This window comes from Condylura cristata, unplaced genomic scaffold, assembly GCF_000260355.1.
Source record: "Condylura cristata isolate star-nosed mole 26May11 unplaced genomic scaffold, ConCri1.0 scaffold00021, whole genome shotgun sequence".
NCBI classification, from domain to species: domain Eukaryota; kingdom Metazoa; phylum Chordata; class Mammalia; order Eulipotyphla; family Talpidae; genus Condylura; species Condylura cristata.
Window position 1 is genome coordinate 31,813,827 of NW_004567122.1, and position 24,551 is coordinate 31,838,377.

Here is a 24,551-nt window from a genome sequence, read left to right on the forward strand (position 1 = left end):
AAAAAAAAAAAACAACTCATCCTTGAAATAAGGCCCTCTTTCAAGTTTGTTCCTTCTTGAGTACCTGCCTCAGCATTGGGGATAGCAGCTGCCCCAAGCATCTGTGGTCCCAGTAGTCTTTAGAAATCTCTTTATCCCTTTCATTTTAAAAAATTTATTTATTCATGCATATAGAACTGGGGTGCAAGCCAAAGGTGCAGGGGCAGTGAGAGGCTTCACCAGAGATAGAGTGGGAGCAGGATAGGCAAATACAGGAGGTACACTGCTGAGGGGAGCAGTGGGCGGGTCAGTAGAGGTCTGCCACGCCATGTGGATCACCTCCAGAGCTGGGGATCCAACTCGCACTGAAGTAGCTGTGGCTAGCTTGCAGTGCTGTGGCTAGCTTGCAGTGCTGCATCCAGCTTGCAGTGCTGCATCCTAACCCGTTGTGCCACCATGGAGGGTCTATCCCTCTCATTTGTTAAACTCTTTTTATTAGTTAGTAACTCTTTCCATTAGCATTTCACCATTCAGGGCCTTCCCTGGTGGCTCAACTGTTTAAATCACAGCATTAAGAAGCTAAAGCTACCTCAGCATGTGTTCAATTTCACCCCGGAGGTGATCCATATGGCGTGGCAGACCTCTCCTGACCTGCCTACTGCTCCCCTCAGCAGTGTACTCTGTCGATCTGCCTGTTTTGCTCCCCACTCTGTCTCTGGTGAATCTTCTCTCCACCCCTGCACCCCTGGCCTGTACCCCTGTTATTTAACCCCTGTTAAATAAATCTTTAAAATTTTTTTTTCCCCATTCAATGGGATCAAAAATAGGGGTTGGGTGGGGAGTATATAGTGATGGCAAATGGATGGTGCATTTTGTCCTGTATTATCAGAAATAATCTTGACAGTCCTAAAACCTACACAGTTTCCCAAGTGCAGAAGCAAGATCCCTAATGCAGTTATTCTGTTTTGAGAATGTCAGAGATTCTACTGTTCATTTCTGTAGGGAATTACCTTCTTAAACATACTTGAGATGCCCAGACTCTGAACAATCCTGTTTTTCCAACTCACAAAACAAGTCAGTACGTAATATTCTTATAACTTATTTTAGAGAAAAAGTAGGGCTAAGGTATATCAATAAAATAATCCACCATCTTGCTTTTACATATCTCTGGATCAGACTAAAAGTATTTTACTAAACACACTGTGAAGTGAGTTTCCATGATGATTTGCAAAAATGACTTGTCTACACACCTACTTCTCCAACACTGGCCAGGTGAATCCAATCTTAAATGCACCTCCAAACAGGGTGTGCCCAGCTCTTCATTAAAGCTGATAGAGAAAGCACTTTAAGCACATGATGAGGTCTTGCTTGTTTATGTCATAAAATAGATAGCAGAGTTTAGCTATAGAATATGTAAATTTAGTCTTTATGACTATGGGAAGTGAAGAGGGAAAGAAGCAATTTGGGAAATACCTTCTCCCCATAGAACCAACATTCTGAGACTCATCAGAAGACCCAGAATCAAGTCCTGCAATATATAGACAATATATATTATATATAAAATACAATATATATAATACTATATATATTATAAAGCAAACCTACCTTTTCACTTCAGGCTGTATGTGATTTGGTTCTTTTTAACTTTATATCTAGGATAAAAAGCTCATGGAGTAGTGTGTCAGTCAGTATATCAACAGCAAAATAGATCCAATGCTACAGTCATATACTCACTTGAGTACACTTCTCTTGTAACCTAATAAGAGAATGCAGGGGAGTCACAGGGATGGGGTCCAGAGAGCCTAGTGTTAGGTCTCCAGTCTCAAGCTGGGTTTTAGAGTCAATTTTATGTGTAAGTAGCAAAGGGAGTTTCTTTCTAGGGGTGGAGGAAAGGTTTAGGAAGTGAAATAAGAAAGGGGTGTGCCACATCATTTCAGTTTTCACATTTGTCAAACAAACCAACCTTAGTCTCTTTGAGAAATGGAGAATGCACAAGTCCCATTCCTTGGTTGGACGGAAGTATTCTTCCAATGCACTACTGCTCTTGAAAATAGTTTTTGTTAATTCATAAAAGTACAGTCTGAGGTGTTTCTTTCTTTGATGTGTCACTATTATACTAGGCAATAAACAAGTAGGGTTAGCATTTGGGATTTCTCTTCTCAGTTCTTCCCTTGGCAGACAGAGATAATGCCATTACTCAAATAAATATGAAAAGTGAGGATTTTTAAAAAAAGATCTATGTATTTGTGCATAGAGAACTGGGGTCCAGGCCAGAGGTGCAGGGGTGGCAAGAGGATTCACCAGAGACAGAAAGGGGAGCAGAACAGGCAGATCCACGAAGTACACTGCTGAGGGGAACAGCGGGCAGGTCAGGAGAGATCTGCTGCGCCATATGGATCACCTCTGGGACAGGCGGGGATAGAACTCATGTAGAAGTATCTTTCAATTCTTAGTGCTGCGCTTTAACCCGCTGAGCCACCAGGGAGGGCTGATAAACCCATTTAAGAAAAAATAATAGTTTATTTTTACATCGTTTTATGCCTTTTTCCATCTCAGTTGTAATCCCCATGGACTTCCCACCACCAAATCACCTGTGTGCCATCTCCATAGTCCAGTGCACTCCCCTCCCCCCCCATTTTTGATCTTATTCCCCACTCCACCCCCATAAAATGTCGCTGGTGTATAGTTGTTTATTATTCTTATTATTTTTTCCCCTGGGCCTTTATACTCCTGCTATGAATGAAACCATCCAATATTTTCCCTTTTCTTTCTGGCTTATTAAGCATGATCCTGTCCAGCTCCATCCATATTGCTGCAAAAGGCATGAGTTTATCTTTTTTGATTGCTGGAGTAATATTCCATATGTATATGTACCAATCTTTTTAATCCAGCCATCTACTTATGGGCATTTGGGTTGATTCCATGTCTTTTCCTATTGTAAAAAAAGCAGCAATAAACATGGGGATGCAGGTGTCTTTTTTAATCAGTTTTTTTTGTGTGTGTCTTTTGGGTAGATACCTAGGTGTGGGATTGCTGAGTCATAGGGAAGCTCCATTTTTAGCAGTTTGAGAAACCTCCAAACAGTTTTCCATAATGGTTATACTAGTTTGCATTCTTACCAGCAGTGCAGGAGAGTTCCTTTTTCTCCACATCCTCGCCAACATTTGTTGCTGCATGTTTGAAGATGTGCCATTCTCACTGGGGTGAGGTGGTATCTCATTATGGTTATAATTTCCATCGCCCTTATTACAAATGATGTTGAACATTTTTCATATGCTTATTGGCCATCTGCATTTCCTCTTTGGAGAAGTGTCTTTTTAGCTCTTCTGCCCATTTTTTGATGGGGTTGTTTATTTTTGTTGAGTTTTATCAGTTCTTTGTATATCTTTGTGATCCATCCTTTATTGTTAGCTTTGTGTGAGACATTTTTTTCCCAGTCAGTGGGATGTCTGTTTGTTTTTTGTAATGTCTCTTTTGCTGTACAGAAGCTCTTTAACTTGATGTAGTTCATCTTTTCCTTCACTATCATTGTATTGGGTGCTGTATCTTCAAAGATGTTACTGAGGTGTATGTCATGTAGTGTTTCGCCCATCTTTGCTTCCAGGTATTTTATAATTTCCATTCTTATGTCTAGGTCTTTAATTCACTTTGAGTTGGTTTTTGTGCTTGGTGCGAGGTAGAGGTAGTAATCTAGGTTCATTTTTTTTGTTGTTTTGTTTTGCATGTAGCTTCCCAGTTTTCCCAGCACCATTTGTTGAACAGACTTTCTTTATTCCATTGTATCTGCTTTGCTCCTTTGTCAAATATTTGCTACTCATAAACCTGTGGATTTTTATCTGGGTTTTCTATTCAAATCCACTGATCTATATGTTCTTGTTCCAGTACCACAGAGTTTTGATTGTTATGGCTTTGTAGTATAGCTTGAAGTTTGGGATTTTTAGTCATGAGAGTTTTGGCTATTCGAGGTCTTTTGTGGTTCCATATGAATCTCATCAATAGTTGTTCTATTTCTTTGACTAATGCCATTGATACTTTTATTGGGATTGCGTTAAATTTGTATATTGCTTTTGGTAACATGGCCATTTTGATGATGTTAATTCTCCCAATCCATGAGCAGGGGATGTCTTTCCTGTATTTCTTGGTGTCTTCTTGTATTTCTTTTAACAGTGTTTTGTAGTTTTCTTTGTATAGGTTTTTTACCTCTTTTGTTAGGTTGATTCCCAGGTATCTGATACTTTTTGTTTTAATTGAAAAGGGGATTTTTTTTTATTTCACTTATTTTTATTGGTTGCTTGTATATAGGAAGGCCTCTGACTTTTATGTGGTGATTTTATATCCTGCTATCTTACTAAACTGGTTGATTGTTTTGGGCAAACTTTTTTTTAAGTAAATAGGAAAGTAATTTCCAGAAAGGGATGGGTGTTGGGTGAATATTCAGAGGCCCTGGGTTTTCTTGCCTCTGTCTACTTTTCATGTCTTGTTTAGAAATGGTTATGAAAGAGGAATTTACTGGGACAAGAGAAGGGAGTGATAGCACTTAGTAGGAAAAGGGGACCAAAGTCTCCAGGCTCTGAGAGCAGCAATCTATTAAGACCAGCATTGGAGGCAGCAATGCATACCTGTGGGATCAGCCTTGTTACATTTATTTTTTTTGTGAATAGTAACAAACCAAGAATTCACCAAGCCCTTAGAACAGATGGCCCCTGGGTAACAGAATGTTTCTGTCTTGTTTGTTCATGAGCAAAACATGTCTTTGAAAACACTATAGATATAATACACGGTCCTGATTGGGTCTTGTCTCAAGAAGGAGAGCAGTTGCTTTAGCCCTATTTTTCAAACTGTAGTTGTGACCCATTAATGTCATAATCCAATGTAATCTTTGACATTACATTTTTTGTAATGTCTAGACAGAAAAATCTGTGCACCTCGTGTGTGTGTGTGTGTGTGTGTAGCTGTGTATATATATGATATATAATGTGATGTAAAATGACTTTTTTTGGTTTTATTGTGAATATATACAGAGGTATGCTGGGTTGCAATATAGCTCTTACTGTGGATCAGGTTCCAAAAAGGAGAAGAAAAACTGGCTTTAGGCATCTTTAAAAGGAGCAGAAGGGACTGAATATGGTATATAATGAGAAGTGAATAAACATAATCACTCCTGACTATTTTTGAGGTGATGTATACATATTTGAGCATGTGCATGTTTGTGTTCTGATTGCTTGATGTCTAGATAGCAGTGTATTTCTCCTAAGAATAAATAAGGCATAAATAAGGTACAGAATTTTGTTTAAAGAGACATTATGTAATTGATAATAATTTATAAAAATCTGATAGGTGGATCTGTAGTCCCACATTAGGACTTCTGTGATATAGGAGATATATTAATTGCCATTGAGTTAATATTATATATAAGACCTTAAATTATTTTCATGTGTTTTTCAGAATATCTTTGTCCCAATGGTAGCATAAAAGGTGAAGCTTACCCTTTAAAATGCCAGATTATCTGGTGGCAAATTAAGTAGGAAGTAAAGCAGTCATACCTCAGCTATTTTAGGGGAAGTTGTTCCTTCAGAAGATGAGACACCATGATGATGAGAAAATAAAAGACATTATCACTTGTAGTAGAATATTTATTGATACTTATAAGGTGCCAAAAAAAAAAAAAAAAGAGAGAGACAGTGATGCAAAATGACAGGCATCTTCTTCATCAAATGTCTGCTTTGCAGCTTGTGACCTGGACTGGTTTAGTAGTGTGTTCTACAAGGCTGAGGAGTTGGGTTCCTTCACCTACCCAAAACAAGGGTCTTGAACTTCAGAAAGACACAATGCTCAGTCAGTTTTTTATTAATGCACACTCTTGGCCATTGGTGGCTTTAATTATCTTGCCTTCCAAGGAAATGTCACTACTAACTCCACCACATTACAAACATTCAAAACCATGTGTGTTCTTGATGCTTTATGCAGAATATCAAGCAGCTCAAAACAGTTATCCTGAAAATGAATCTATACAATAGGAGTATGACAGGTAGTTGGCTACAGGATTTACTCAAGAAGATTAAGTACAGCAGGAATGTTCCATATTTGAGGGACTAGAGCATGTTGAAACTGAAGTGGGGAACAGTTAACCCCTCCCTTCTTATGAGAGCTGACTGGCTTTCTTTCTGAATTTAAAGTTGTTCTCCTGAGACAGGTCCAGTTCTACACTTGGAAATACTAAATTTGCCTTGCTATGTCCTCAGACATTTTGAGTAGGAGTTAATCTTGTGTTCAAGGTTGGTAATTTTTCCAGAACTGGGGTCTGGGACTTGCTATTTATTCAGAACTAAACAAAGTGTGTTTTTACTTGACTGACCATAAAAAAAAAAAAATCCACAGCATCTTTCATCATATACATAATGCCCTGGGAGAGAATACAGCAGCAAACCAGACAGACAGGTTCCCAGGGCCTCCAGTACTCAATACAGTGCCTGGAACATAGTAGCTTCTTACATATTAATTGAATGAATACACCAATGATGACTGGGATGAGGTTGTTGAGGTCACAGTAATATTCTTCCATAATACTTTGGGTCTTAGAAACCACAGACTTCCTTCTCATCAACTAGCAACAGCATTTAATTTTTCTTGGCCAGTGTTATACTTGAATTTGATTCAGACACTGAAAATTGTGGGCTATTATCAGTATCTTGGATTTCCTCTCTGGGTACCTTTGTCTGGCCAAATTTTCCTAGTAAAGTGAAGTTAAGCCTCACTGTGCTGCTCCCAACTTGCCTGCAAAGATTTACTAAAATAAAATGCACTCATCTTACCCAAGTTACAAAAACAAGCCAAAGTCATGAAATCGTTTTTGTTGTATGAATGTAGAATGGTATTACTAACCATAACTTTGACTTAGTTCAGTTACTAAATTGCAGGGCTGTTATGAACTTTCACAAAATGTCATTTTCTAAATATGACAGTTTAATTACTTGGGAATTATTTTTAATTAACAATCATTTCAGTTCCTTATAAAACATGAGCTAGTTTTCTCATCAGTTTTATCCACAATTATCATTGCTTAAGAGTCCCCATTTTCAAAGGAAAATTTGTAGCAGCATAGTAGAAAACAAAGAAAAACCTCATTTTATAAATGTAGTGTAAATAGTAAATAGTTGATTAGCTTATATTATCTTATTATCATTCTCAATGACTGAATGTTAATCAGTTTAACTGCCTTTGAGCTATGTCTTTTTTAATGTGATTAGAACATAAAGTCTCACAGTAAATTTAAATGGGTTATTAAAGGTCGTTACATGGCAACAGTATCATATGTCAGAGATGAATGGTGTTTCTAATTTGCTAGCCACTTGGGTCAACTTTAAGCAGAAAGCATATTTATACAAGTAATCAGAACACAAATGGTCTCTTGGGAGGTCTGTTTGTGAGGGTTTAGCATTTTTGCAGTATGCTTTTTGTGTATCTTCTAAATGGGCATTTTATAGGCATTGGGCCAAAGCCCTTAAATCCATGCTTCTTTAATGCAAGTAGAACTGCTGTCAATGCTGCCTAAAAGCTTAGGAAGACTCTCGGGATGTGCATTTTAAAGGTGAAGCTAAAAAGAATTAGAGAGTTTGGGAGGTGTGGTGAGTGGAGGGGAGGGATTTGAATCCCCTTTCTTTGCATAATGTTCTTAAGGACTTTGAAATTTAAAGTATGATTGGGAGAGGTGGCAACATTTACAACACCTGGAAACTTGTTAGACATGTAAAAAACTCCACCCAGTTTCACTGACCCAGAATCTATATTCATACAAAATCCCGTAAGACTATGAACACTGCCCTAAGGCCCCAGACCCTCTCTGCTCTCCTGTGATTGAGTGAAAATCATGGTGTCCCTTTCTTTTTCCTTCTCATGTCTAAAAGTCCTCCAAGGACAGCATCCCTTCTTGCCATCCTGAGACCCAGAAGACTTTACCAAGATCCAAGATCAATGACTTGATCAAGAATCCACTTCTTAGGCTCTCCACCTCACATCCTCCAGGGGCAGCATGTGGCCCAACAACCTTCGGAAGTCAAGGCCTTGTATTGACTACAAGTAATAACCCAAGTCCTTGAATTTCTTCTGCTTTCCTATCGTCAGTCTTCCCATCCTTCTCTTATTCTGAGTTGAGATCTCATCCTTATAAGGCTTCCACCAATATCCAATCTCCCCTTGCTATATTAATCTCTTCTGTTCTTGGGGGATTTCTTTGACCGTATTTCTACTCATGGAATGCTGATTAACTCTTGTCTAGCTATGAGCTTGTCTGCTGATATTTGCTGGTTATGGAAAGGACAAAAGGGAGTTATATCAGCGATTTAGGGAAAATTACAAGTAGAGTTTACTCAGTAGAGGGAATTGTATGCAGTTACTCATGATCCACTTGGCAGACCCCCTTAACCACACTTCATTTGGCCCTGTCTTTGCATTGAGAGGCTCAGCCTGCAGGTGTCCAGAGGCAACCCAACATATAAAGGAGACCCAGACTGGCCAGCCACTTTCCCCTTAGAAGCCATTTGTTCCCTCTCTTCCAAACTGTGCTGGGGTAAAGGGCTCTGCAAAAAGGTGAACTGAGCATTGAGAAGCGCATTGCTTACAAATTCAGACTTTGTAGGCCAAGGGTTAGCACAGCCAATGGTCAGGGTAACAATCTGGGATCAATTGGGTGAGGACCCCTTCAGCCACCTCTGGAGTGACGGGTACCCAGAACAGGTTTCTTTAATCAGAGGAGACTGGAAGGGGGAGAAACAAGATTGCTTTCTGGCCATAGTGAGTTCGAGGACCACGTTTGCAACTTCCATTCTTCTTGAGACCAACGAACCAATTCTTCTCGGCATGCTTCTTGGAAGTGTAAGTGTTGTAATGGTTTTCCTCCAGTCTTTCCAGGAACAGACATTCCTCATTTGGTGTTTGCTACAAAGATAAAACCAAAAGAGAATGGAACTATTAGTGAGTGGTTTTGAGTGGAGCTCCTCTGTTTACTAGCTGTGTGACCTTGGGCAAGTTACTGAAGCTCTCTGTGCCTCAGTTTCTTCTTGAGGAAAATAATGGCACATATCTCTGAGAGTGTAATGGTAGGGTAAGACCTTTTGACTCTGAAAAGACCTGGTCAGGGACATGAATAACGTCCAAAATATGTAAAACCATACTGTGGTGCAATGGGGAATTTTTCAAGTTTGGATTGAAGAACAAACAAAAACAAAATACTACTTTTCATCCTGGTGATTTTCACTAACACTATCAGGATTTTACCAGTCTCATTCTGAATATACCTGCTCATATACATTATATCCTAGTGATAAAGATATTCTGGAACTTAAAAAATGAAAAAGCTTTATTTTTTGTGACTTTGAAAATCATATTACTTATATATAATTGCACTTAAAAAAATCACAACTTAATTGGAAAAAAGAACACCCCAAAGCTTACCCACCCAGACATAGGCACTGTTAACAGGTGATGAATGGCTTTCCCTACATCTTTGTTTGCATACATAAAAAGATGTAGATAAGGCTATGGATATTATCGAAATGGTATGCCATATCTGCTGTTTTTTAAAAAAATGGGCAATAAACCTGGGAAAACATGCAGTTCTCTCTAGCAAGAAAGTACAAACTAAAAATGATTTAACATATGTTGGCTACATTATCTTCAAAGAGAGATAAGATTTACAAGTCTTAATATTGATGAGAATGCCTTGCTGGTAAGATGAATTGGTGAAAACATTCTGGACATAGTTTGGCAATCTAGTCAATATATCAACATTTAGAATATGCATTACCTTGACCTAGCAATTTATTTTCTAGGAATTTACCATAGTAGATACTGCACAAGCATAACACTAAATTTAAGGGTAGTTTTGAAGTATTGGTATAAAATGGAAACAAACTGGAAGTCACCTAAATGTCCATGGAGAGGCAATTGGTTAGGCAGGCTGTGGTACATCTCTACAGGTGTATCTAATGCAGCTGCAAATGAATTAAGATGGAAGGAGAGCTAGCATATATTAAATAATTCAGGCATTTTAAAAATATTAACCAGCCACTACCTTTTCAGTTGTAATTCATCTCTTTAGAAACTGGGGGTAGTGGGGGAACTTCTTATTTGAACTTTCTATTTGTCAAGATTTTAAAATACACTTATATTTGAATATAAATATTAGGTGTATTAAAAAAGAGTTATGCTCTATATTGACTTTGCATCAATTATAAGTCATGTGAGTTTTCTATCATCTCTTTATCCACGGTGGTTGGTGATTCTTTTTGGTGTTTCCAGTTATGTTGTTACTTATTCTCTCTTTATGGGCATGTTTGCCTCATAAAACAACAAATCTTTCAAGGGAAGAGATGGAGTCTTTCTTGTTTTACCTCCCAGACACACAGACTTGCAAATAACAGGTGGTGAATTTAATTCGATTCTTGAGATCATATAAATAAAGCACTCAGTAAAGTTATCTTTGATCAGTAAGGAGCCATGTAATAGGAAGTATCCTGCTGCTTATTCATTTGTAGTCTAGTGCAGTGACAACTGGGTGAGATACTTTTGATCATTTTAGAACAGGATGGGACACAGATGCAATATTTAATTGGGTATCTGGATCCCAAAGGGACTAATCCAGACATTTAGTATCTGATGCATATTGTCGGGGCTGGGAGAAGCAGGGAGTTCAGGACCTGTGGGGGTTGCCCACATCCCTATAGGGAGAGCTGTCCCTATGACACTGCTCAGTGGGTGCCAGGCTGTGTTCTGTGATGAAGGTAAAGATGGCTATGGGCCCCAGCTGCTTTCTCTCTTACTCTCTAGCAGTTGACACATAGAAAAGGACTGAGTCAGCAGGCCAAGTCAGCAGGCCAGATGGGAGGTGACATCATCCTGACACCAGGGTTTGTCAGCAATTGAGCATTGCCAAGAGCATGAGGATTAACACTTGATTGATGCCTATTATTTTCACTTTTATGTTTAGCATCTTTCCCACCAACTACATATGTGACATAGATCCACTATAGAAAAGTTGGAAGGTCCAGGATGGCATTCACATAAAATTAGCCATTTACCATTCTCCAGATATATACATGTCATGGTACTTTCAAACTTTTTAAGAATATATACATCTTTTCTATACATACACAAATTTGAATCAAAATGGGTTAATTCTTGGGATTTGTTAAGACTCTGAGACAGAACTCTGTCAATGGGGAAATATAAAAATTTCCAAGTATATTCATATCACTCTGAATAGTTAAGATCAATTACAATAACGGTCAGGATTAGGGTGAGAAATGAGTTATCTGGAACCTAAAGGAAATTGGATTTGGGAGGTGTTCTTCCTCATTTTTATACAAGTAAAAGCAGGTTATAAAACTTCAAAACTGATTTAAAAGGGAAAGGCTGTAAAACTATATTATATAACCTAAGAAGTAATGAGGGTAAGGACTTAGATGCTGATTATTTGTCTGTATTACCACTGATGGAGCTCCTCTGGTGTTCTGGTCACACTGGTGGCTGGGCTCCCTGAGTTGTCTGAACACTTTTCAGCCTGAATGTCATAGTTACTCTCCTTTTCTATGCTCATTTTAGAAAAGACTGAGTAAGCCTGTGACTTGTCAGTATGGTAGAGGCGTACACTTCAGTTAAGAGCCTGAGAACTGAATGACCAGTTAGTCAGTTGATTTTATTACCAGTTGAGAGAATAATCTTTAACAAAAAAATAAGATCTCTTTTAGTGCTGTCACTACCTAAATCCCTTCAAGTTGTTCTGGTTGACCCCTAACTTAGAGGCCACCTATTTCTCTCTGAGGGTCTGTCTCCTGACCCCTAGTGGGCACCACAGAACAAAAAACAAAAAACCCCAAAAAACTGAACAGAGTTCACAGCCTGAACGTTGACTGAGACTCAATAGTTTGAAAAGAGGACTGCTTGTGGCACTCCATCTTAGCAAGAGGGCAGAGGCTAAAGGCACTCCACAGTAAAATCTTCCTACTTACTGCTTTTTAGTAGACATCTTCATAAAAGGGAAGAAAGGGAATTGGCCTGAACTCTGAATTACAGCCAAACCTTAATTACCAGTTATTAGGATGAACAGAAAGGATCATTGAAATCCAGAAGTAATTTCAAAACCTGGGCCACTGACTTCATCTCTCTTTCCAGTCAAATCTTTTACCAGAGATACTAATGGGGACAAATCAGATTGCCTTTATTTCTGTTCTTTTCTCACAGAAATTGTTATATACTGTGTCAAATACATAAAGCATTAACTGAGAAAGGGAAGGAGTGGAATGGGAGATATGGGTGATTTTAGTTACTGAATAAATTCTTGGACTGTGCTTCTTGAAGGCAGGGATGTAACTTAGTCACTTTTGCATACCTTCAATACTTAAGTACCTAGATATAGGAGGTATTTGATAAGTGTTTTCTGACTAAATTACTTTTTATTCTATAACTATATGGCTTTTCCAGAATTAAGGGTCCATGACTTCAGCATTTTACATGTGACATTAATTCCTGGAGTCTGGGCTTTGTAACTTACGTGAAAATAGAGGATCTAGAGCATGTGGTAGATGTTCAAGGAACATTTGTAGAGTGAAAGAAGAAAGTGGGAATAGGCATTCTGAAAGGAGTAAAGGGTGAGTTACCAAATTCCAATCAATGTCTCCTCTATGTGATAATAGGTTTGAGTATTTTGAGAAAATACCACAAGAAACTCTTTTATGCTTGTGCCCAAAATAAGGTAGGGGAGAGAGTGGGAATCCTACTGGAAAAAATAACAAACAGAGACTAATTGTTGCTTTATAGTTTGCATCACTCAGTGTAACAAGATTTTTGGAAACCTCAAACCTTGGCCGTGTCTGGAAGCATGTCAGCCTCATACTTACTGAGCCGTATAAAAGCCCGTCGGTGTCCATGGCCAAGTACTGGCCAGTCTCCGTACTCTTTATATACACCTCCCCCACACTTTCCGCACTGAGCTGCAGCTGAACTGAAATAAAAATAACATGGGCAAAGTAAATAAACACTAAACTTTTGCCGATAGGGCCTAGCGGCCAGAACAGTTAGCCACGGAAAATTCTGCTCATTCATTTCACAGAGCCCTCAAGGATGAGCCTCAAATTAATCAAAACATAGAATACAGTTTCTTTTTCTTTGCCCTCCAAGGAAAGCTGTCTCCTAAGAGTTATGTTCTCGAAAGGAGAGATGATGGCAGGTTTGCCCACCCACCCAACATGTTTGTTATAAGTGACCCCGCATGCACTTTTTCAGAGCCTCACTCCTACCTCTGTCACCTAGGCAAAAATAACCACACGAGGAACCAGCATTCAGTTCTCTGGGCTCTTTTGTACCAGCCACCTTGGGGTGCCTTTGGGTAGGCAGCCTGAGCCTGTTTGCTTCAGTTGCCAACCTGCTTTGGGGGTCGGAGAAATTGCCTTTAATGGCCTGAACCTTCTAGGCATGGGAGATTTTTAGCAACAGATGGTTATTTAAGGAAAAAAAAATCGATAGTGTTGTTTTCCCAGACAGATGAGTTTCCTTGGAAGTTAGATTGGTTGGCACATGAGTCAATTACAAAGCTCTATGACAACTCAACTGGGGTGCAGCCAAAGGGGAAATCCCCAGCTTCTGACTAGGAGGATGAAGAACCTAGAAATGAAGGGATATGAGTCGTGGTTCTCATGGGGAGGGTCGGGGGGGTGGGCAATTCTCTTCTTCAGGACATAGTTGGCCATGTCTGGACATGTTTATGTGTTTTGTCTCCATTGTAACAGGGTGGTGCGTCTGGCTTCTCGTGGGTAGAGGCCATGGTGCTACAAACAGCCCTACAAAACACAGGGTACCCCTCACAGCAAGGAATTTTCCACTCAAGAAGGTATGGTGGTCAGGTGGAGTAACATCAGTTTCCTGGGTCAACTTGTTCTCCCCAGTCATGCTGATTGAGCTTCCTGCTGCTGGCTTGGAGTCTGATACCCACTTCATATTATACATTTGTTTATTCTCCTCCAAGTGACTCTGGAGGGAAGTGCTTTGCTGATTCTGTGGGAGCTGAAATGAATTCTGGACTATTGCTCTGATCATCCGACTGTCACAGACATTGTTATGAGGAGAAGTGAAACCTAGAGCAGGGCCCAGTGAGTGCCCGGTGGTTCTCCAGGCAGCCTCTCTAAGTGTAGGCTTTGTCTGAGACCCAGAGCAGGGGAGCTTGAAGGAGCCCCAGGCTTTGGCCAGCAGCTCTCAGCCCCTCATTTCTTCTCATTTGCTTTCATTTATTAATTTTTTACAATAGGAAATACATGAACATTTTAAAATGGAAATATTATACGAGGAGATCAAGAAAAGTCCTACCATTCCCAGCCTCCTGCCACAACCAATGGAGATATAGCCATAAACAGGTCAGACACAATAGTTGCCTTTCTTCCCAGGATATGTTCTCCAGGGAAGATGAAGACAAGTAGACCTCTACTAGGTATAAAGGTTTGTATCCTTGTAGAGAGATTTTATGCATGTATTATGAGCAAACTTGCCTTTTTTTTGACATAAATGGCTAGATAGGCTATACACAGTTCTGCATTGTTTTGTTTATGCTTAGCAACTGACTAGAGATTGTCCCACATCAGTTTCAAAGGAGTTAACTTCTTCCCTGAAGAATATGCTTGTATTTTTTCATTTCCTTCTGTGTTCTATTTTATCCCAACAGTTATGCATAGTTGTATCACCCTTATTGAAGATACAGTCCTTTGAGATTCAGGGCCTCCTCTAGCTTCCTGTGGTAACTGAAGTTTGTTTAATTTATGGGAAGGAAATTGGAAACTCTTGATCTGCTCTCCCATGTACTCCTAACCTCAATTAGCTCCAAGAGTAGAACATGAGCAGTAGACCCTGTTTTGACCTTGAGACCTTTCCTTTCTAGCCTCAAGTCCTGTCACTCACTAGTCATTCTGTTCACCCCTTAAACCCCTTCAACACCCCACCTCAGCATCTTTGCATTTGCATGTCTCCCCTAAGTCTGGTGCCCTCTTCCTCTCCATATTCACAAAACTGGTCTTCATCTTGCTCTAGGCCTCATCCTAAACACCCTCTCCTCAGAAAGACCTTTGCCATAAGAGGACCTCACAGAACTCTCTACAGCAGGTCCTTTTACCCTCTCCCTACCACCAGTGCCATGTTAGACTTTACATCTTCCTCTTCTTTTTTTTAAAGATTTATTTATTCATACAGAATAAATATGGGGTACCCTCTGGGGTACAAGCCAGAGGGTGCAGGGGCGGTGAGAGGATTCACCAGAGACAGAGTAGGGAGCAGAACAGGAAGACCGATGAAGTACACTGCTGAGGGGAGCAGCGGGCAAGACAGGAGAGGTCTGCCACGCCATGTGGGTCACCTCCGGGACTGGGGATTGAACTCGCACTGAAGCCACTGAGGCTAACTTGCAGTGCTGCATCCTAACCCATTGTGCCACCAGGAAGGGCCTACATCCTCTTCTTTTCTGACCTCCTTTTTGTTTTCTTCATGTCCCTTTATACAATCTACAATTACTATTTTTAATCATTTCGGGAATGACTTATTTATGGCTTTCTAGGAGAATATGTGCATGGGAGAAAGGGGGACACAATCTTGTCTATCCTGTGCACCCTATGTCCCTAGCTCCTCACAGTGCTCTACTCTGTAGAGACAGCCAGCAAGTTTTGTAAGGCAGTAACTGCCATAGATAGTGATTCCTCTGATGGATCTGGCCAGAGTCCACTGAAAATCTTCTGGAGGGGATTCATATTCTAGATACCATTAAGAGCATTCATGATTCATGGGAGGAGCCCAAAAAATCAACAATGATAGCCTGTTATGAGTGAATGATGTTCGGTTAATATTTGCAGATATAATCCTGCTAGTCCATCATTAATGAGCTGTGTATTTTGCATTATGTTTCTTTGTGGGGTGAAGATGGGACCAGTTTGAGAAAAATCAAGGCAGTGCTCTGTCACCAATCAGCAGGCTCCCTGCTCACCTACTTAAGCTCTATGTCAGGAAAAGGGAGTGGTTTGGATTCAGTCTAAAAAGTTTTTCCTGTTCTAACAGTGTAGGAAGCAATTGAATACCTTCACTGTCAATGTTGTAAATAATATATAAGTCCTGATATCTGCTTCAACATGGATGGACCTTGTAGCCATGCTATTGAAAGAAACCAGTCATATAGAACCACATATTAAATGTTTAGAACAGGAAACACATAAAGACAGGAAGTAAATTAATGGTAGCCAAGGACTAAGGACAGGTTTAGGCGAGAGAGGAGAAGAAACTATGCCAAATAGATATAGGTGTTTTTTTGGGGGATGGGTGGTCTGATGAAATATTCTGAAATTGCTTTTGGAGATGGTTACACACTGAGTTGAATACTTTAGATGGGTGAATTGTCTGATACACAAAATTAGCTCAATGTAGCTATTTTTTTTTAATGCTGTATTTTTTCAATGGACTTTATGGTTATCAGAGAACTTGCACAAACATTTTTCAATCAGTTTCTTAGCATAATCTTGTATGTTTGAGACCAAAGGAAGGGTATAACCATTTACTGATCACCTCCTATGTGCCAGGCATCATGCTAACTTCTGTCTTGGTATAAATCATGTAGAATTAGGGGTGGACTCTAGAACAAAACTTCATGAAATCAAATTCTGGCTTGACTGAGTGTTAGCTGTGTAATCACAAACAAATGATCAGTTTCCTAAGCTGCAGTGGCTGTACCTGCTTCTTGGAGTTGTTGTGAGATTAATCATGTAACATACAGAAGGTGCCAGTACCAGCACTATCATTTTCACGGCACATAGGGGACTTCACAGCTCCTCACACATTTCCTGGAGGAAGGTGGTGCTTGTTCTATCCCATACCTGAGAAGCCTGAAGCATGATGACAGCATGCTTTACCTAATATTATACTAACAGTTGGGGGCAAAAATGGCCAAAACCAGGTTTGAGTATTGCAAAAATCCTGCTTTTCCTCTCTTTCATATGGGTCCTTGGGCTCTATGGAAAAAACTGGTCCAAATTAACTGTACTCCCTTCTTGGACTCCCTTGTTTTTAATTAAACACAGGCATGAATGAAATGGCAGATGGTCATTTGGGATCTTACTTGTGGAAATGATGTTAATTGCCTGAAATTTTTTACCATTTAAACCCTTACATAGACATATCATAATTTTTGTTTGTTTCCTATTGCGTATGAGTTATATTTACATTCTACTATAGTTTATGAAAGGTACTGGTAGCATTATATTAAAATACAACACAAACTTTAATAAAAGGTAACTTCATTGCTAAAAAATAATAACCAACATCTGAGTCTTCACTGAGTTGTTATCTTCATGCTGGTGGAAGGTCTTGTCTTGAAGTTGATGGCTCCTAATGGAGCAAGGTGGTGGTGCCTGAAAGTGAGGTGACTGATCTTAAGATGGTGAACTTTGCAACATCTTTTGACTCATCTTTTCACAAAAGACTTCTCTGTAGTTTGTGATGCTGTTTTATAGCATTTTATCCTCAGTAGAATGTCTCTCATTTGCGTTATCAACCAAGTTTATATAGCATCGTAAATCCTTTTGGTGTAATCTCAACAGTGTTCACAGCATCTTCACCAGGAGTAGGTTCCATCTCAAGAAACCACTTTCTTTGCAACTTCTCATGTATTAAAGATTTATCAGGAGATTTCAGCAATGAAGTCACATCTTAAGGATCTTCTTCTCTTTCTAGTTCTCTTAGTATTTCCACCACATGTGTAGTTACTTCTTGTACTAACGCATCCATGAGGGTTGGAAGTTACTTCTTGTACTAAAGTCATGCATGAGGGTTGGAATAAACTTCATTCAAACTGCTGTTATTGTTGATCTTTTGACCTTCTTCCATGAATTTTGAATGTTCTTAATGCATCTAGAGTGGTAAATCCTTTCCAGGGGGTTTTCAATTGACTTGGCTAGATCCATCAGGGGAATCACTATCTATGGCAGTGCTAGCCTAACAAGATACATTTCTTAAGTAACACTGAAAAGTTGAAATTATTCCTTGCTTCATGAGCTGTAGAATGGATGCTGTTAACTGGCATAAAGGCAACATTAACTTTTTGTATGTTTCCATCAGAGCCCTTGGGTGACCAGGTGCATGGTTAATTAGCAGTAATATTTTGAAAGGATTTTTCAAATGGTTGGGCTTAAAATATTTAGTAAACCTTGCTGTAAACAGACATGTTGTTATTTAGGCCTTGTTGTTCCATTTATGAAGCATAGAAAAAACAGGTTTGGTTGCATTGTTAAAAATCCTAAGTTTTGGGGCCCTCTCTGGTGGCACAGTGGGTTAAAGTGAAGCACTGTAAAGCTATCCACAGCCACTGCAGCACAAGTTTCATCCCTGGCCGGGGAGGTGACCCATATAGCATGGCAGTCTTCTCTTGCCTGCCTGCCACTCCCCTCAGCAGTGTGTTTCAATACATCTGTCTATTCTGCTCTTCACTCTATCTCTGGTGAAGTCTCTCAGCTCCCACACCTCTGGCCTGTACCCCAGTTCTTGTATACATAAATAAATAAATCTTTTTAAAAAAAAAAAGCCCTCTAAGGTTTCAGAATAATAAATAAGAATTGACTTTCATTTAAAGTCATCAGCTACATTAGTCCCTAAGAAGAGAGCCAGACAGTCCTTTGAAGCCAGGCATTGACTTCTTTCTAGTTATGAAAACCCTGGATGACATCTTCCAATATAAAGCTATTTCATCTACATTGAAGAGCTGTTTAGTGTAGCTACTTTCTTCTCTGATCTTAGCTAGATTTTCTGGATAACTTATTGCAGTTTCAACGTCAGCACTTTTTCACCTTGTACTTTGCTGTTGTGGAGATGAGTTCTAAAACCTTCTAAGTCAACCTCAGCTAGCTTCAGACATTTCTTCTGTAACTTTCTTACCTCTCATGCTTTGTAGAATTGAAGCGAGTCAGGGCCTTGGTCTGAGTTAGGCTTTGACTTAGGGAATGTTGTGGCTGGTTTGATCTTCTGTCCAGACCACTGAAACTCTCTCATATCAGCAACAGGCTGTTTCACTTATCCTTCATGTATTCAGTGGCATGGCACTTTTAATTTCCTTCAAGAACTTTTCCCTTTCTTTCACAACTTGGCCAAGTGTTTGGCGTAAGAGGCCCAGCGTTTTGCCTGTCTCAGTTTTCGACATGCCTTCCTCACTAAATTTAACCGTTCCTAGGTTGTGATATGAAGTGAGGGACGTGCAATTCTTTCTTTTCATTTAAACACTTAGAGGACATTTTGGGTTATTAATGGCCTAATTTCAGTATTGTTGTGTCTCAGGGAATAGGGAGACTGAGGAGAGGGAGAGAGGTGTGAGGGGATGGCCAGTCCATGGAGTAGCCAGAACATACACGACTAATGGATTATGTTTGCTGTCTTACATGGAAGCAGTTGTTGGCAACCCCAGTTACAGTAGCAACATCAAAGATCACTGATGGTACTATAATAATGAAAAATATTAAACTCTTGTGAGAATTGGAAAAATGTGCCAGAGAAATGAAGTGTATTGGGAAAAGTGGTGCCAAGAGACTTGTCAGGGCAAGATTGCATCAGGCCTTCAATTTGTAAAAAGTACACTTTTTGTCAAATGCATTGAAGATGCTCCAGAAATCCCAAAAGATAGATCTTTTTTGGTAATTAAGAAAGTTTTTTGAAAACAGAAGTTAGGCAGGTTTAGGGACACAGCAGAATTGACGGGAAGGTACGAGGATTTTCCAGATCTCCCTAACCCCACATGTGTATAGCCTCTGTATTGTCAGCATTTCCCATCAGAATGGCACTTTTGTTTTAATTGATGAAATATGTTGATATATCATGACTACCCGGGAAGAATTATTTTAAGGCTTTTAATTCCATAATTCATCCCTGTACCATACCCCCACATTCCCATTTGTGTTTCCATGTGGTAAGTGCAAGTGACTTGAACATACGTGGAGTCCTGTCTCGGCCATTGTAAAGCCTTGTGGAGGTAAACATGAGCCAGAGCATTTGGCACATGATTCTGTCCTCGGCTCTGAGCCCCAAACCCAGGGTTGTAACACTGGTGAGAGTTCGTCTCAAGAGTTTCCTCTGTAAATATTATTTCTCCAGGATGTCCAAGTTTCATAGCTCATTTTCACTGGATTTCTTTCTGGCTGAGTTTCCTAAACATAGATCCTTCTGCATGCAGGGTTGGCAGGAAGAGTAACACACCCAGCCTGAGCTGCTCGCGTAACCAACTGGTGTCCAACTCCCTAGTGTGAGATTCTCTCCAGTTTTCCAAACCTACATCCTCTTGCAGCTGCTGCTGAGGAGGAGTGGGAAGCAGAGATCCTGAGAAAGGGGGCCTCAGGCGGAGAGGGAGGCTGGCCACCCAGCCTCAGGCAGCAGCAGTTCCCTGTTAGCAGGGGTCTCAGTCCTCAGAAAGCCACTCAACACAGACTGAGCGACTCCACTGGGTATGGCACCTGTGCTCAGTGCCAGCAAGGTCGTTGTCCTCAGGGACTTACACCCAGGTACCTCTGAATAATAAAGCAGCACAAGAGCAAAAAACTCACTTATTTGGAGCCAGAAAAACAAAGAACACAAAAACTACAATGAAAATGATCTCCCCCTGTTAGATAGTTATGTAATTCATATGTATATTCCTTTGGGGGTGGGGAGCAGAAAATAATGTACACTGAAAAAGCAAATTACAAAAGAATATTTATAGTAAATCCTTGATTTTGTAAAAGTAGAAAACAGTGTGCATAGCTTATGATTCTGTAGGGAGTGAAATACAAAATGTGCACTAGCTATTCTTATGAAGAGCTACTCTTGGAGGATAACAATGACTAAGCCTGAGAAGGGGAAAGGAGGGGAGAAATAAACAGCCAGCTGGCATTACTGGTTATCTCTGCTGGTTTTGTGGAATTCTCCTTTGTACTTTTTAGGGGTGGTAGTGGATGTCTAAACCCCAGTTCTTAGTCAATAGGCAAATGCTGACAGTAGGCCAAGGTGCCTGTTTTTCCTTCCCCACCACCCCTTAGCTGCTCTATGACACAGCTCACGTTTTCCAAGCAGGACCCTGATGCCATCTGGCCCTGAACATAGGTGCCCATAAAAAGTGATATTCCTGGGGTAGAGAGGGAAGCAGGGAAATGGCTGAGGCAGGACAGGGTTAGGAGCTCCTAAAGCTATACTGTCTTTGTTCAGTTTCCCTTTCCAGCACCTTCCACAGCAAAGCAGAAGGAATAGCTCTTCTTTATCCCATACTGGGAATTTGGGGCTTGCTGTTAGTGGCATGTGGGGTGTTCTGTCGCTCTAAAGCATTCCCAGGGTGAAGAAAGTAAATCTTTTTGAAAGATTGAGACATGCCATGAGGCCTCCCTGGTGGTACAAGGAGTTAAGGTGCAGTAGACAGTATGAAGCTGTCCACAGCCACAGTAGCCCAAGTTGATCCCCAGCCCGGAGGGGACCAACATGGTACAGCAGACCTCTCCTATCTCGCCTACTGCTCCCCTCAGCAGTGTATTTCAGTAGATCTGCTGTTCTGCCCCCAACTCTGTCTCTGGTGAATCCTCTCACCCCTTGTACCTCTGGCCTTGTATATATATGCCACCCCTAATTAGACTGTCTGCTTTTTTTTTTTTTTTTCCTGTGTTGCAATAGATCTGTATCTCTGTTTTTTCTAATGCTCCCTAAAGCCTTCTGTTAGCTCTTGGTAGTATATTCACTGTGAGATAGGTTACTCCTACTTTCCAAGGATAGAAAGAAGGGAAAGAAGTTAGAAGCCTATTAGTGCCAAAAGGAGCAACCTTCGAGGCACATGTTGTGTTTCAGAGTTTCAGTCATCCTAGCATCTTCCCAGCCCACTCTATCCCAGGAAGTTTTAAAGATAAGATCACCACTGGTACATTTGCTGAAGATTCTGCTTCTGAGCCTTGTCCATGGCCTTTAAGCTTTCTACCTCAGCTTCAAAGACAGGCCAAAGGGGATTACGTGCCCAGTTTATTCTGGGTTGGAGACTTCCCGTCTTCGGCCGTGTTTACATAAAGTGAGGTCAGCCTCATTCAGAACTCCGTGAGGTTGTTTTATGTCAGTGGCATTTATAATTATAACGTAGTCACAAGCTGGGCTCCATAAAACATTCAAGGATAGAGAAGAAAAAAATTCACTTTGTGGGGAAAAATCTCCAGTGTCTTGGATAAACATATCTATATACACAATACATATACACACATAAATAATGTTATAGCTGTTTCTTTCTTCTTTAGGGCCTGAAGAAGGTACCTGGAAAAATTTATATATAGTCCATGGATTCTGTAATATTAAAAAAAATAGTTTATTTAGAAAACTCCCTTTTATGTTATCAGATAACCAGTGAGGGGAGGCAGGACAGGGGTTCTTTGGCACCACACTCAGTGTGGTGAGAACACCCTGCGGGGAAGAGCATTCCTGAAGACCTGTCCCTCTCTCTGACTTCTGGTTGCAGATCCAGCTCTGCCCAACCAGGCCATCTGAAAAGCTGTGTTGGCTTCAGTCCAAGCTGGTGGCAAGCAAAGTGCCTTTACCATTAGATGCCGAGTCATATCAAAGCAGAGAATAGAAGTCTGAACTGCCCGAAATCAAGGGAATAAGGGATTTCACTGAAGAGGAGCCTGCTCTGTATAAAAGGCTGCAAAGTGAGATTCTTTGACCAATGCACTCCCTAGTGCCTGTAGGATGTGGTTTGATTTATAAATATTTGATTGCTCAGGAACATTTCCATTTGTGTGGCGAGTGGTGCCAGTAATCCTGCTCTCTGCACAGTCGCTACGAGCCTGGGGAAGTCAGGGGGTGTGGGTTGTAGGAGGGACTGCAGGTTTGGAACATTGGTGAGCTTCTTGTTCTTCAGTTATGGTTCATTTATTAATAAGTTGAGGAATAAGTCAGGCTCTTTATACAGGATAGGAAGCTCCAGCAGAAAGAATGGAATCAAACATGGATCTCCTTGCCTTGCCCAAGACAACATGCTCTGCAGAGAGGTTGGACAGGCAAGGTTTGCTGGGCTCATGCCCAGGCACACTGTACTCTATACCAGCCTGAGTGTGCCAAACCTGGGCAGCTCCAGAGATGTGAGATGAAGAGTCACCTTCAGTCAGTAGCATTCATTTCACTTAGCAGACCCTGGAGATCAGATGGTTGGAGGAGGAAGGCCACATAAGCTTAGCGGGGTGCTGCTTCTACTGCTGATTACGTGCTAAATACCATTTTCTGAGCATTTATATGCCAGGCAGAATGTTAAACGCTTTTACAAACACTGCATTTAAAATTCCTACTCTCCTCTGAGGTGGGTACTGTTATCACCCTTGATTTTAAAATGGCCTATTGAGACAGGTGGAGGAAAGGCAACTTCTCTGTGGTGACATGGAACTGGTAAACAGCAGTGACACTCCCAGCGCCACACAAGAGATGTGTGAATCCAGTATTTATTTAATCTGTTTGGGGTTTTGTTCCCATGGACATTACTGGGATTTGGGAAGAGCTTTAGTCTTAGAAGAAGCAGCTATGGGTTTGTGCCAAGCTTTTCTGTTACTAGCTCGTCTCAGGCCCTGTTAACTCAGTGTTCACAGAGTGATGATAATTAATAACCTCAGGGGGTTGTGGCTAGGTGGAAATGAGAGTTTAGCACAATGCCTGGCACACCTCAGGTGCATAGTAGATATTTATTGGCTGTATTGTTGAATTTGAATTTATCCACCATCAATATAGTTCATTCACTCATCAAATTAATGTTTATTAGGTGTCAGACCAAGTGCCAGGCAGTGTACCAGGCACAAACTTTGCAGTGTTCAGCCTAAAGAGACAATTTCCCCATTCTCAGGGAATTGGGTAGGGGAGAAAACCATTAAATAATTACACAAATAAATGTCACTTCAAGGAGAGCTGCCCAGTAGATGAGGAACTCTTCAAACACGCCGTGTCTGAAGTGGGGCCGCCTGTCTTCTCTCAGGATAACCCTCTCCTGATGACTCCAGCGTTAACCTCTTCCCAAAGTAAAGGCCCAGGAGTCAGCATGCCCACACCCATTGTTCCCTTTTGCAGTCTGCACCTCTCCCTTTCTGCTTTTGCCTGGCCCTTGGGTATAGGAGTGTGACAGATGCACACAGCCTGTACTGCTAATCACCTGTAGCTATGGCTGGAGCAGCTGTCAGAGGACAAACTAAAGATACTTTCTCTGCAGGCCAGAAATTCCTACCATTAGAGACATTTTACTCAGGCCTACTATATAATAGCTTGTATAGCTTGTATCCATCACAGAAAGGCCTTGTGTTAGGTGCTTGGAAATTTATTCTCCCAGAGGTAGGAAGGATACAAGTTTTGAAAACTTTGAAATTTTTACTAGGAAAGATCATTTGATTTGGGACAGAAAGCTGCTTTGGGAGTCATATTTTGGCCTCATAAAACTGGAAGGCAGATTGTTCTATCTTTATGTAGATTTATCTAAATATTATATAGATTGACTCAGATATTATTCTTGAAGGCAGTCTTAAGAGGACATATCTCTGCCT

General features: G+C 40.5%; 1 protein-coding gene across 2 annotated transcripts in view; it reads right to left on the reverse strand.

Annotated features, from left to right (window-relative positions):
* Positions 1 to 5,810: 5,810 nt before the first annotated feature.
* The window catches only part of FGF1 (fibroblast growth factor 1 (acidic)), an 89,597-nt gene continuing 70,856 nt past the window's right edge, over positions 5,811 to 24,551 (reverse strand). For both annotated transcript variants that reach the window (XM_004686835.2, XM_012727903.1), the window contains 2 exons: positions 12,873 to 12,976; positions 5,811 to 8,913 (listed from right to left, as the gene is read on the reverse strand). In XM_004686835.2, the coding sequence (XP_004686892.1) occupies positions 8,719 to 8,913; positions 12,873 to 12,976 (299 nt within the window). In that variant the 3' untranslated portion in view covers positions 5,811 to 8,718. The remainder of the gene's footprint in view (positions 8,914 to 12,872; positions 12,977 to 24,551) is intronic.